This window comes from Equus quagga, chromosome 2, assembly GCF_021613505.1.
Source record: "Equus quagga isolate Etosha38 chromosome 2, UCLA_HA_Equagga_1.0, whole genome shotgun sequence".
NCBI classification, from domain to species: domain Eukaryota; kingdom Metazoa; phylum Chordata; class Mammalia; order Perissodactyla; family Equidae; genus Equus; species Equus quagga.
This window is the reverse complement of record NC_060268.1, coordinates 78,189,673-78,203,396: the sequence shown is the minus strand read 5'-3', so window position 1 is coordinate 78,203,396 and position 13,724 is coordinate 78,189,673. Positions and strand designations below refer to the sequence as shown.

At 50.9% G+C, this 13,724-nt stretch overlaps 1 protein-coding gene across 2 annotated transcripts in view; it reads left to right on the top strand.

Annotated features, from left to right (window-relative positions):
- ENTREP2 (endosomal transmembrane epsin interactor 2) overlaps positions 1-13,724 on the top strand; it is a 431,496-nt gene that overhangs the window by 409,351 nt on the left and 8,421 nt on the right. For both annotated transcript variants that reach the window (XM_046655165.1, XM_046655164.1), the window contains 3 exons: positions 2,063-2,223; positions 2,705-2,840; positions 10,140-10,215. In XM_046655165.1, the coding sequence (XP_046511121.1) occupies positions 2,063-2,223; positions 2,705-2,840; positions 10,140-10,215 (373 nt within the window). The remainder of the gene's footprint in view (positions 1-2,062; positions 2,224-2,704; positions 2,841-10,139; positions 10,216-13,724) is intronic.

Sequence of the window (13,724 nt, the reverse complement as noted above, 5' to 3'; positions counted from 1 at the left end):
AGAGTGCAGAGCCTGTGACCTTGGGCTTCCAGACAGACCCTGCTTATTAAACAGATACTGATGGGAGGCAGGGGGAGATGTCATGCGTGACATGCAGGCTTCCCGTTCCGGAGGCTGAGATCCCAGGGTAAGAGGCTCAGTTTGAAATGAACCGAGTCTGAGATGCGTCTGCAAAGATGTGGCCAGCACACCACTGGAAAGTGATCTGGAGTTTACAGCAGAAGCAGCACCTGTGGTTTAACCTTTGAAAAGCCCCTGGTGTATGGCCACATTTACTCCTCTAAACCTGCTAATAGAATCATCTGGAGCTCCTCACCGCTTTCATGAAAATACTTGTTGTTCTCATTCCTGGTGGAATTGTACCTTTAGCAGGAAAGCGTTTTGGCTTTTGCATCTCATACTTGAGTATGTTATTGATTTTTCTAATTTCTGTTACAGACTAATTCAAAATATTTTTCTATTAGACCTCAAGGACACTTGGCCTTGTCCTGGCGGCTCTGCTCTGTGCAGTAGGCGTCAGGGCTCACAGCCATCCCAGGTAGAGGACGACAGACACACATTCGTCTGCTCAGAGCCCTTGGTTCACCTCTCTTTCAGACAGTTGAACAAACAAAGCCCCGGGTCAGACTGGCTGGAGAGGCGAGGAACATGCTGTGTGTGTGAAGAAGCCCCACAGGAGCCATTTGTAGTCTGATTGTGGTACATGTTTAGACATGGCCACCATTCTGTCGCCATTAGTTTAGAGCATGCTAATTCATAGCATTTGACCATATTCAGAATGGTGACCTCACCCATACTTGTGCAAAAATGTTCAACCATCCTGGCCTCTGTCAACTGCAGACCACCCTACCTACTGCTGCCAGAAGGCATTAACAGCACTGCACCCAGCTCCAGGACCCTCACTGGCTCCCCAGTGCCCCCAGGATTAGGAATTAACTTTTAGAGCCTTATCTAAATTTGCTTTCCTTAAATACATCTTTCACTCGCTCACTTGTGCTAGTGAAAGGCTTCTTCTTGAGCCTGAAGCACCATCCTACTCCCCACCTGTTGAAATCCTACCAGTCTCTCAGGCCGTTCAAATATCGGCTTCTTCATTAACCCACCCAGGGGCTTCGAGAGTCCCTCGTGTCCTGATGGAACTGTTCTTGGCTGTGGTACAGTTGACTCTGGGTCCTTGCCTCACCCACCCCTCCCCCCCATGCAGTGAGAGGTCCCTGAGCACAGACTTCGGGCAACCTCTCAGGCATGTCTGCGCCCCAGGAACCTGTGGGGAGCAGTGACCAGAGGGCGGAAAGGGAAGCAGTTACGGATCGGCGCTTCCCATGGGCAGAAATAGAAAACGAGACAGAGACAGCGTTCATTTTGTTTGAGTGATTTTTACCTTAATTTGCTCAAGCAGCATCTCAGTTTTAAGGTTGCCCCACAGAATGTTCTAGAGCTCTTGAAGGATTCTTTTCCCTCAGAGCAGCGTTTTACAAAGTGTGTGAATTCCCTAAAACTGCAAAATACTAATAGATACTATGTGTCCAAAGGGACCCATAATGAAATATTTGAGAAATGATCCATTAATGGGTTAAACAGCTTAACGGATATTTCCGCGCAGGCCTTCTCAGGGCCTTTCACACTAAACACACTAAAGTACATTATAGCGCTCCTAGAGGGCAGTACAATGCGTGGCATTTCCCACATTTATTTCCCTGTAGGAATTTGGGAGGGAGTGGGGTGGAGCATCTTGAGCGTGCTGTCTTAAACCGGGGACGTCAGGCACCCCTTTGACCGCAGACTTTGAGTGGTATAATCAGAAGAGACAGGTTTAGTGGTAGGAGTAGAATTAGAGACTTCTCAGACTGTATTTTTCCTCAGAAAAGAGGCATTAATGGGGCTTCGGAGGTGAGGCCCACCTCACGGAGCCATCATTTTAAAACGTGTGTTTAGCCAGCACTGCTTGACGGTTTAAATTACATAAGTTCCAAACGGATCATTAAAGCTTATGTGTAATTAGCTTAATTAGACACAAGCCACACAAGATGCCCCCAATGACTCCGATCTCTCTGTTTTCCAGTTCCTTCCACAACGGGTGCATTCGGCCAGCCCCGCCTGCGTGACCCCGCATGGCACTGTTCTCCACCAGACCCTGGACTTCGACGAGTTCGTGGCCCCGCTCCCCCCACCCCCCTACTACCCCCCAGAGTACAGCTGCACGCCCTCGGCCGAGGCCCACAGGTGTGTCTGTCGGGGGCCCCCACGGCTGCCAGCAGGAGGCTGGGAAGGGGCCCTGGGGGGCGGAGGGCGAGTGCGAGAGGAGAGGCGGCTCAGATGGCGCCTTGCTGTTGGTACCATTCCAGGACAACAAAGAAGGAACCAGCCGGACGAGCGCCTCTGCTGTGTTCTCAGGCAACGCAAAACTGCTATCAAGTTATGGTCATTAATATAACATGTAAAATTTAATCAAAGATTTAATCAGCTGTATGATTATTTTAATTTTAAATGACAGGGCCATAGAGTTTATTGACTATGACACTATCTTTCCAGAAAAAAACAAAAGTTAAAACTGCCTAGAGAATTAGGCTTTTATTTCACAAGCACAATGAGTATTCAGTGAGGTGAAACCCGGACAAGAGACGTTCACGTTGCTTTGAGAGAAATGCCGACAGCTCAGGCTCCTTCCCCAGGGAGTGACAATTCCGCCCTTCTGCCTTTTCAGGGGCCTCCACCTGGACTTTGCTCCCTCTCCATTCAGCACTCTGTATGATGTTGCCATCAACAGCCCCAGCCTGCTCTACCCTGCCGAGCTACCCCCACCCTACGAGGCTGTCGTGGGCCCGACCCCGGCCAGCCAGGTGAGAGGCCCAGGCCCGGATGGGCCGGTTCCCTGTGCCTGCATTCGTATCTCTCTAGGCCTTTCGGGAAACCTGTGGGATGTTGGTCCTATTAGTCCTGTGGTGGAGAGCAGGCACTGGGCTCAGAGGGCAGAACCTGCAGAGATCCTGACCCAGGCCCGGGGATTCCAACCTCAATATTTGTGGTTTTTTCCCTTGGCTCCTGAGAGATGTGTCTAAGCTTAACGCTGCCTTGTGTTTCTACGGACACAGCACGGAAGTTGCTGGCACAGGTTCAAGGCAAGGGCAGAGGCCCCCAGGGGTGGTGCTCGGCCCATAGACCAAGTACCAGGGAACTCTGACCTGTCTTGACTACATGCTGCTGTCGCTGTCTTCTGGGGAGGTGAGAAAGCAGTTCTGGACCCCAGGCCCTGCCTAAGGTGTGGCAGCTCCCAGCCACCAGGCATTGAGGGTCTTCTCTGAGCTGGTCTGCCAGGCACTTGCACAACTTCAGGGTGGCTGACCCAAAGCAGGCATGCCCTCAGGATATGCTGGTGGACCCTCAGTTTCCTCATCTGTGAAATGAGGATCATAAAAGAACCGTGCACATAGGATGGAATGGATGTTTGTAATGGACCCCGCAGAGAGCTTGGCACATAGTAGGCTCTGATTCAGCAAAAGCCAATTGCCCTTTTTATGGTATTATCGTCATCGCCATTGGCATTGTATTTATTGAATATCGAAAGGCTCTAGCCATGGAGCTCTCCTGACCTGCATCCCCGCCTGAGCCCCCCGCCAGGAAGTGGTGCAGGCCTCAGACCTGGCCCAGGCCTTCCGAGGCCGCCCTGTGCTCTGCCCTCCACCCCTTTGAGATGGAGGGCCCATGTGGCAAGTAGGCCAGGCAGCAGAGCCCACCTCCTGAGCAGGTCCTAAGGAACCTCTGTGGGTAGAGAAGTGGTTTACATGTCTTCTGTTGGGACTCCGCCTCCATAGGCCCCTGGAGACGATGGCATCTACAAGGGTGACCCCGTACTGCAGGCTGTGTGGTTGTGGGACAGGGAGAGAAGGCAAGACGGGCCTGCCTCTGGGCCCAGCGGGACCACACAGCATGTTCACATGCTGCTGGACTCGATGCATGGTAGAGAGAATTCTTTGCAAAAGAGATTCTCCCTGGGGGGTCACTTGGGTAGGACTGCTCAGCGCCCATCAGGAGCCTGCCCTTTCCAGGCAGACGGTGCCTGAACAGCTGTGAGACTGGCCCCTCAGCCTCAGGGCCTTCCTTTGGGGTAACTGTCGCCCTGAAATGTCCTGGACTGGCTCATGGGGCTGCGGCTGGCAGAAGGGGACTCGGCCAAGGATGCCTGGCCTTTTCTCTGTCTGCAGTAGAAACAGAGATGTAGGAACTGCCCGTAGGGGAGGAACTTGTCAGTGCGGAGGCAAGAGCATGGCTGTGGAATCTCATTTCTAAATTCCTAATAACTGAAATTCTCTTGAAATTTTTTTTAAAGCCGAGCAGAGAATTCTGCCTTCCTGAAGTAGTTTATTTTTCTCTTTATGATAAAAATAATTCAAATCAATATTATTAGTCGAAATTGGATTACCAATAATTCATTATCAGTGGAAACTGTTTCCTGTGATAACGTCATAAGCACTCTGAGGAGAGCCCAGCACAGCGCGGGCACCGGGCAGGGGGGCCTGGTCCATGTTTGTGGGGTCCAGTGAGCTTCTGTGAGCTGAGGGCTCAGGCTGAGCGGCAGCAGGTGGGGAGGGTTGGGGGAGGAGGGGCTGGGAATGCTGCTGGGAGAGGGAACAGCCTGTGCAAAGAGTCAGGGCACAGCACATCCACGAAACTGAAGGCCACTCAACGAGTCTGAGATGAATGTGATGTGGCTGGAGGTGACAGGCTTGGTGTGGTTTTTTGGATTCCAGGGTCATCAAAACATCCAAGCCAGTGTCCACAGGACAATAGGATCTACAGTTTGGGGCCTTGGAGAGATCAGGGTTAGCTGCAGTGGTAGCCACTGAAACCTGGGAAACTGGGGGGGTGGGGGGCCCAAGGACAGGGAGCGCCCTGCGGAATGACAACTCTGCAGGGTGCTGGAGGAAGGTGCCCCCAGGACAGGCTGCAGAGCAGACAGGGGGGCTCCCAGAAAGCCTTGACTTGAAGAAACAAGTGGTTCAGGAAGGAAGGGATGGGCCAAGTGCTGCCCAGAGGCTGTAAAGGGCTGACCCCATCCACCTGGGTCTCCATCGAGGGGCTGCTGGTGGTGCTGCAGGTGGGTGGGGCAGGAGCCAGGTTACATGGGATAGAGGAGGGGATGGGGTGTGAGAAGGTGTAGCAGGGGTGTGGGCCAGTGGATCTTGGACTCCAGCGGGCATCTTGAGTCCCCAGAGGGCTTGTCAACCAAATACAGATAGCTAGGCCCATCTTAGAGTTTCTGAGTCAGCAGGTGGGGTAGGGGAGCTGCTAAGAATTTGCATTCATGCTGAAGTCCCAGCTCCTGCTGCTGCTGCTGCTGCTCCAGGGATGCGCTTTGGGAGCTGGAGTAGAAAACTATGCAAGATGCTTGGCAAAGAGGTGAGATAGGAGGTTGTTAGAGGGGAGTGTGGGTTTAGGGCGTGAGGGTGTTACTAAGGGGATGTGGCAGAGCCCAGAGGGTGAGGGCGGCTGACCCGGGGTGGGGGGGAAGTTGCTGGAAGGCAGAAGGGGGACACTGACCCAGTGTGCAAACGGGCAGCTCTGCCTTGTAACCAGCAGGGGCACCAGGCAGGGCGGCAGATGGGCCTGGAAACCCCAGAAAGCCTGCAGGGGTATGTGATTCTCTGGCCGCCGTGGGGAGAGGACGGAACTCTGCCACCTACCCCTCCACATGGCAGCCCTGCCTGCTGCCAGCACAGAATTCCAGCTCCGTGCCAGGGAACAACTTCGGCCTGCCTCTCCATCATCCCTTTTCTGAGCCGTTACGCCCATTTCCAGAAGAGAGAACGCTGTGGAAGGATTCGTGATTCATGTGCACTACCCTGTGGAGAGAGGCAGGACCAGGCGCTGCCCACCTCGGAGCCCTTTGCTTCTTGATCGTGACAGTGAGAACCCCGCAGTGACACTCAGAACGTGGAGCCTTTCAAGCACCCTGAATGCTGGAAAGTGGCCTCTGGATGAGGGTGTGACATTTGGTGCACAACACCACACTTGCACACTAGAAGGATATTGAGTATTTTGTCACTATTTTACTCTTTTTTGTGAGAAACAGAATATATCAGAGGATGATAACACGGGCTCTAAGACCAATACAATACCATTCTCCAGAACTATTGGGAATTCTCTAAATGGAGATTTCTTTCACAGAATTTTGGTGAGAAAACCCTTAAGGGCAAAAGCCTGTCTCTACCGTATTAGCTTGCGCTGGCTCAGAAACTTCCAGCTTACCAAACATTCTCTGTGGACGACCAGTGGAGGTGAGCATGTCTGTCCACATGGCCGTTCTCAGGGCGCCCGTCTGGGAGGGGGTAGCATCTGGTGATGGAGGGGCTGCCGCAGCTCCCCTCTGAGAGGCAGCCCACGCCGGGACGCGCTGAGTCTCTTTGACCCCGTGCTCTAGCAGCACTTTTCCATTCCACAGACACCCCTGGGAGTCTGGAGTCAACGAAACCCATTCCCGTCCACAGAGGGAAGGCTGTGCAGGCCAGCTGTCCCCTCCATGGGGCAGCCTTCCCACCTGACTGGACAGCAAGGAGCCCCCTTACAGCACGACCCCTTCTTGCTGGGTGAGGCGGAGGTTAATTACTTCCCCTTGCTAGGACAGATGGCATCTTGATTGCCTATCCGCACTCGTTTGGATAAAGAGAGGAAGACAGGCTGACAGAAAAGCGAAGCCTGTGCCCCGTGGGCTTTGCCCAGGGGAGGGGGCACCGCTCATTTGGAAGAGATTTTTAACATGGGAAGAAAGAGCACCCCCGAACTGAGCCCGTTCCTTTGACCCAGTCCCCTGATGGACTGGCCCCAGGCGGGGTCCCTTCTAACTTCATTTGCAATGTCATTCTCTTCCCCATGGCTCAAGACTGTCCCTTTTGGCCAAGATGGAAGGGAGTAAATTTCTTTCTGGAGCAGGAAAGTTACTGAGAATGTGCTGGTTTGATATTCCAGCCTGGATGACAAGCTTAGGTTCCAGGGACCCTGTAAGACTGTGCAGTACTCCATGGGGTATAGATAACCATCAACTGGACAGAATCCCCTCCTCGTGGCAGCAACAGTCCCATGTGGTGACAGGACAAGGACAAATAAGCTTCTTTGGGGCTTCAGAGGAAGAACAGGCTTGACAGTTTGGGTGAGACTAGGGCGTATGAACAGAGGAGAAGATCACGGAGGGGGGGCGCGGTACAGCTTGGCCAAAGGCACCTGGGGTAGGGAGCAGCGTGGAGCCTGGTTGTGGGAGCTTAAGGTACATGAAGGGGTTCCCTGAAATCATTTGGGTACAGACTCTCTGACCTTGGATGTCAAATGATAGAGGTGCCTTTGAAGAGTTTGGTGTTTGGGGTTGACATGACCTAGTGGTGCTTTAGGAATTTTGGTGGCAATAGGGCAGGCAAGAGGGACACCTGAGGCATGAGACTAGAGATCGTGAGAACGGCAATGGACAGGACAGGCGTGACCAACCCCAAGTCCTAAAAGTTACCATTTATATTTTCAAATGAGATGACCTTTGCATTTTTATTTTATTTATTTATTTTTAAAGATTTTATTTTTTCCTTTTTCTCCCCAAAGCCCCTCCGGTACATAGTTGTATATTCTTCATTGTGGATCCTTCTAGTTGTGGCATGTGGGACGCTGCCTCAGCATGGTTTGATGAGCAGTGCCATGTCTGCGCCCAGGATTCGAACCAACGAAACACTGGGCCGCCTGCAGTGGAGCACGCGAACTTAACCACTAGGCCACGGGGCCAGCCCCAACCTTTGCATTTTTAAAGCTGCAAGCAGAGTATCTTCAAATGGGGACACTGGCCTAAAATCTTAATGCACTTTCTCTATGATTGCTGGTAATCACCCCCAAAGAACAGCTCTTTGTAAATCTGGCACTAGCTGGTCAACTGGACCCAGGAGTGGGAAACTCATTACAGACACAGGGCAGAATTTCCATTCAGGGTGTCCTAGCCACAGAGCTTCCTGAAAGACAGGGAGATGAGGGGAATGTGGCTTATTTGCCTAAATGCCAATTGACTTTTTAATTAGGGTAACTGGTCAACATAGTGCATCTGGGATTAAATAAATGCAGGCCCCTGAGTGTCCCATGTTGTTACACACGGGGCCTCTCCTAAGAGCTGTGTTGGGGCCTTTACCGCTGAACTCAAATTTCAACTTAAATTCTCTGATATGTCTTCTCCACCCTTTTCCACTGCCTTTACATTTAATCAGAAATGCTGTGTGAACTGAACAGCTATTCGCCCCACAGCTTTAGTGTGGCAAGGTGGCTTTGGACATCAGGGAAGGCCAAATTCAAATTAAACCCTTGACACCCTGCTTGAGAGAGGTGACAGATGCGCTCCCAGGAGCTGTCTCCTCTCGAAAACTCATTTGACCGGGAGCCAGAAGGAAGCCAGTGACACTTCTGCAAAATATGAATCGAATCCAATTTCCTCCTGACCTTGTCCCACTGTGTATTTTACTTCTCTTGTTTTATTTAGATTTCTTTATTACCAGAAGCTTTTTTTTTTTCAGGCGGCAGGTCTCAAAGTTGCCACCCACCCCTGCAGAAATTAAAAATAGAGCCAAATAGGAAGTTAGATACAGGAGGAGTTATGGAAGGAAACAAACCTTTGGGGCGTTGTTCTTTCTGTGTGATTTAGCAAAAGATTCTTGACACGTTGCCGACTGTGGTTATTGGGTTTAGTGATTACAGAGAAATGGAAGGCAGTGCTGATGGCGGCAGGAACCCCGGTCCCCTCCCCTACCCCCGGCGGAGCGCGATGGCCTTGTTCTAGAGCCTGAGCGGGGTGGCGCCTGCCTTCCCCTCCCCCGCCAGCACAGCCCCCTTGGGCCGCCGCCCCCGGCAGTGGAGGGAGGGCCAGAGCCCGGCACCATGGGGCAGCCGCCAGGTTGGAAGCAGAGAGATGAAGACGCCCGGCTGTCTGATTGAAGTGCCGGGAGAGCAGGGAGCAGAAATGTAATTACCTGGGCTGGCATCAGACCAAGCCGCAGGGGCCCGCCTCACCTTCCCGGGTCTGCCCGGAGCTCATTATTTGCAAGCGTGTCCCCAAAGCGATTCTGAAATAACACGAGGATTCGGAAATTGTTTTTAAGATAGCACAGGGGTTCGTGTGTACAGTGTTCATCACATTCGGGCACACGGCCTGTGGGGTCCATTGTCCCTAAAGCAGCGATGGAACAGATGTTCTCGCCAAGGGCAGGAGCCTGCCGTGCAGAGGGCTGGCAGGCACAGAGCAGATGCCCCGTCCCTGCCCAGCAGGGAGGCCCCTCATGTTCCCGGAAGCCCCTCTGGGCAGAATGAGCCATTCAAAAAGAAAGCTGCAAGAGCGTGATGACCATCCAACACCATGCCAGCTTCACTGCCGCTCACCCCACCAGACAAGCCTGTGTCAAACAGCATGCTAGGGGCCCTGGTGCCATGGGCCACTTTCAACCTGGCACATACCCGGTGTGGACCTGACTCTGAGCCCGAGCTCAGGCAGTGGGGGCGGCCTCGGGAGCATCCTCTGGATCCCACCTGCAAAAGGCAAAAGGGAAGAGAGAGCAGATGCAGGCTCTGAGGGAGTCTGGGAGCTCATTGAGCCAAGGATACTTGTTAAATGCCCACCCTGCGTCCAAACTGTGCTGGCCCAGAGCCCTAGGAGTCTCATGACTGTTGCTCCTCGGAGGGCTTATTCTTCTGGAGTGGAAGCAGGGAGGAGAGAGTGGTTGAGGGGAGGGGCTTGGAAGTGAGGGCAGGTGCTGTCCTACCTCCTATGGTGACACTGGAGGATCCTGTGGGGCCTGTCCATCCCTAACAGTGCCCATAAGTGGAAAGTGAGTAGCCCAGGGTGTCACCTGGTCCTGGTGGGGTCTCAGGGAGTGAGCAGCACTCTGATCTCGAAGGGTCAAAGAAACTGATTTTGGCCTTGGCAAGGGCGTCTTCAGCCTCAGGCCTCCTACCCTAGAGGTTTGGGGAGAGTGGAGGAAGTGTAAGCACCTGGTTCTCAGTGCTTCTTACTAGAAGACAAGCTCTAAAGTCAGCTTTTATTTCTGGAGGCCATCGTGATGTCCCCTCCAGACTGCAGACGATCCCGAGTCTCTCTGATGACCTTCTCAATGCCTTGTTTCTTGCTGTAGCTTACAAGTATGGATCAGCAGGTGACCGAGTCCAGCTCCGGGGACGCAGATGCCACCACTGGCTTCAGCACGCAAGGTAATCCTACCCCTTTCAGTCTTTGAGCTAATAAGTTTCTCTTTTTCAAAGGATGTCTCTTCTCTGCCTCCTGCTGCTCTCCTCCCTCCATTTCTTACTCTTTGAGGGGATGGAATTTGCTCCAGCCTCTCCTGCTAAGTACCATATCAGTTCTCCATGTTTCCTCCCTTACCTGCATCCAGGAGTCATACCTGGCAGACCTCCTGCTTCCTCGGGGGGTTTGGTCCCCCCCCCCCCCCCCAGCACCCTCTCTCTCTCCCTTGATGGGTATGGATTTGAAGAACAGCATGACTCAATCTGGGTCTACTCTTTCCAGAGCAGAAATTGTACCACACTGATGTCCACATGGCTCCTCCCTCAGAAGAGGCTGGGCTTAGAGGGATCCCACTGGCTGCAGAGCAGGATGCTGGAAGTTGTGTCCTGGAGGGCACTGAAGGAGAAATGTCAGAAGTCAGATCTCAAATGTGGACTGGGAGCCACAGTATGAAGCCAAGGGCAGGGCATGTGGTCCGAGGCATCAGGAAAGCAGACGACACTTTGTAGCAGAGGGAGCAAGTGGGCAGGGGCTAGGCATTTCCAGGGAGCCTTCCTCTTGAGGTCCCCAGGCAGGCTCATGTGGGGGAGTTTATTTGGAGACCAAAGTCAGCTAACTTTCAAGATGACTGAAGATCCCAAAAAGGACCATGATTATATCCCCAGGGCTCTCTGCCCCCCACCACCTCCAACTCTTAGTTAACATCTAAGAGAAATCAGCAGGACCATCCTGCTGCCAGGCTGCCTCTGTGTTGCAAAAACCCCGGGTCTCCTCCATTGTGGGATTTGGAAGTGAACTTGTGCTTCTGTTAGTGGCTTCAAGGAGCCTTTAGAAGCTGTGTCTAGGAGGTAGTGTCCAGTGACCTTCCCAGAGACTACCCCAGGGTGCAGTGTGTCTCCAGGCCCTGTGCAGTGACCACACAGTCTAGAGTTTGAGCTGAGGGGGCCTGTGGCCAGGCCGCCCCCCATTGCATCCACATGACTCCTACAAATCACAAGTTCTGGAGGAAAACATGCCAGGCAGCCTGGCAGCTACGGAGCCCATTGCTGTGTGTGGTATCAGGGCAGGTGGAGACGGGCAGAGGGGTCTGGGGGCTCCTCGGCAGGACTTCAGCAGGGCCGGGCCCTCCCCACTGCCCAGGAGCTGTGCAGTTAACTGGGCTGGGCCCAGAGACTCAAAGGTGCTTCCAACACCCAGACTTCTGGCAGAGGGACCAGACCTCTGGTTGGGCAGGAACATACAGAGGAAGACAGAGGCTCACGGGTCAGCAAGCCACGCAGATTTTTAAATTCAGAAAAGACGCCGCCCACCAGGCAATTTCTGTCTGGGTGAGGTTGAGTCAAGGTCATTTTTTTGCCTACGCAAGTCCAATTACTCCAGACCATTTGTTGCTTTTACACCTTTGTCAAAAATCAGTTGGGCATAGTTGCCTGGGTCTGTTTCTGGACCTTCTGTTGTGTTCCACTGATCTGTGAGTCAGTCCTCTGCCAGTTCCACACTGTCTTGATTACGGTCACTCTACAGTAATATGGTGATGCCTTCCACTTTGTTCTCCTTTGTCAAGATTGTTCTAGCTACTCTAGGGCCTGTGCCTTTCCATATCAATTTTAGAATCAGCTTGTCTGTATCTACAAGAAACCTTCCTTGGATTTTGATAGGAATTGCATTAAGCTTGTAGAGCAATCTGAGTAGAATTGCTGTGTTTCTGAAGCTGAGCCTTCCACTGCATAAACACAGTACCTCTCTCCATTGATTTGTATATGCTATGATTTCTTTCACTGGTGTTTTGTCATTTTCAGCACACAGATCCTGGACATGTTTGATTAAGTGTATGCTTATGTGTTTCATTTTCTCTGGAGCACTTGTCAATGGTGTTGTGTTTGCATTTTTGGTTTCCGTGTGTTCACCGTTAGTATATGTGATTGACTGCAATACCAACGTGATTCATTCTTGTGTGTTGATCTTGTATCCTGCAACCTTGCTGAATCACTTATTAGCTCTAGAATTTTTTTTTTTTTGAGATTCTGGTATTGTTTTTCACCTATTAAAATAACAAAATAGCTGGGGCTGGCCCCGTGGCTGAGTGGTTAAGTTCACACACTCCGCTTTGGCGGCCCAGTGTTTCACCAGTTTGGATCCTGGGCATGGACTAGCACCACTCATCAAGCCACTCTGAGGCAGCGTCCCATGTGCCACAGCTAGAAGGACGCATAACTACAATGTACAACCATGTACTGGGGGCCCTCAGGGAGAAGAAGGGAAATAAAAAATAAAATTAATTAAATAAAATAAAATGTTTTCAAAAAAAAGCAAAAACAAAAAGCACAAGGACATGGAGGGTGGCAAGGCCTCAACCCACCCTGACTGGCACCTTGTAAATCAGCCACCCCTTTGGCAAAGCATTTTGGAGAAAGAGCCATAAAAATGTTTATGCCGTTAGATGTGGTGATCATACTTCTGGAACCACCTAGGAAAGTAATGCAAAAAAAAGAAAACATTAAGTGTGAAAATAAATGCTGGTTGTGTTTTTCACAACAGTAAAAACTTATGCGGACAATGAAGTCTATTAATAAAAGTCAAGGCAAACATGTTACATTATTATACATTAATTAGGAAAAATGCTTGTGATCTGTTAGGTGAAAAACTGGAAGTCCACTAGGATTATGACTCCTGTCAAAGATAGGCTCACAACCAGGGTGAGGATGTGTGGAAAGGAGCGTTACCAGCCTAGGGCTGAGGGGTTTTCCCCTAATGTTACCCTAATTTTTATAAGTTTCTATTGATTATATGTATTCAGAGCTAAGTTGCATCTGTCTCTCCACGACTTCGTTTCCCTGAGAAACTCAGCCATCGGATTATCACTGACATTAAGGAAATTGGGATCAAGGTGTGTACATATGTCCAACCTCATCAAACTGTATACGTTAAATATGTGGTTTCTTGTATGCCAGTTACACCTCAATAAAGCTGTAAAAAAGAGAAGATTGGGATCAAGAGGAATCAGCAGGAATGAATAGTATTCAGAATAATTTTAATATACTGCTGTGTAATTTTGATAAGATTTTGATAGTGTTAATAATGCAATTTCTAGACTCGAAGTTGTCTAATGATACAAGAAGGTGATTTTTCTTTTCTGCATTTATACATCCAGCTTTGAGTACTTGCCCAGTTATTCCTTAGAATAAATTCCAACGAGGAAAGTTGCTGAGTCCAAGGGAATGTATATGTTAGGTTTGGACGTATTGGCCACGGTGCATTCTGGAAAAGTTTTATTACTAATTTGTATACCCACCAACAGTGTTTATGACACTCCCACGACATTATCATCCTGATTGTCTTTGTTACCCTTGTAGGTGAACATGACACACACACACAGACACACACACATACACAGTGTTGAGTTTGAAACTTTTTACTTGTTTATGAAGCTCTTGTAGGTCAGTGTTTGGTCTATTTTTTCTATTGCAGTGGTTTT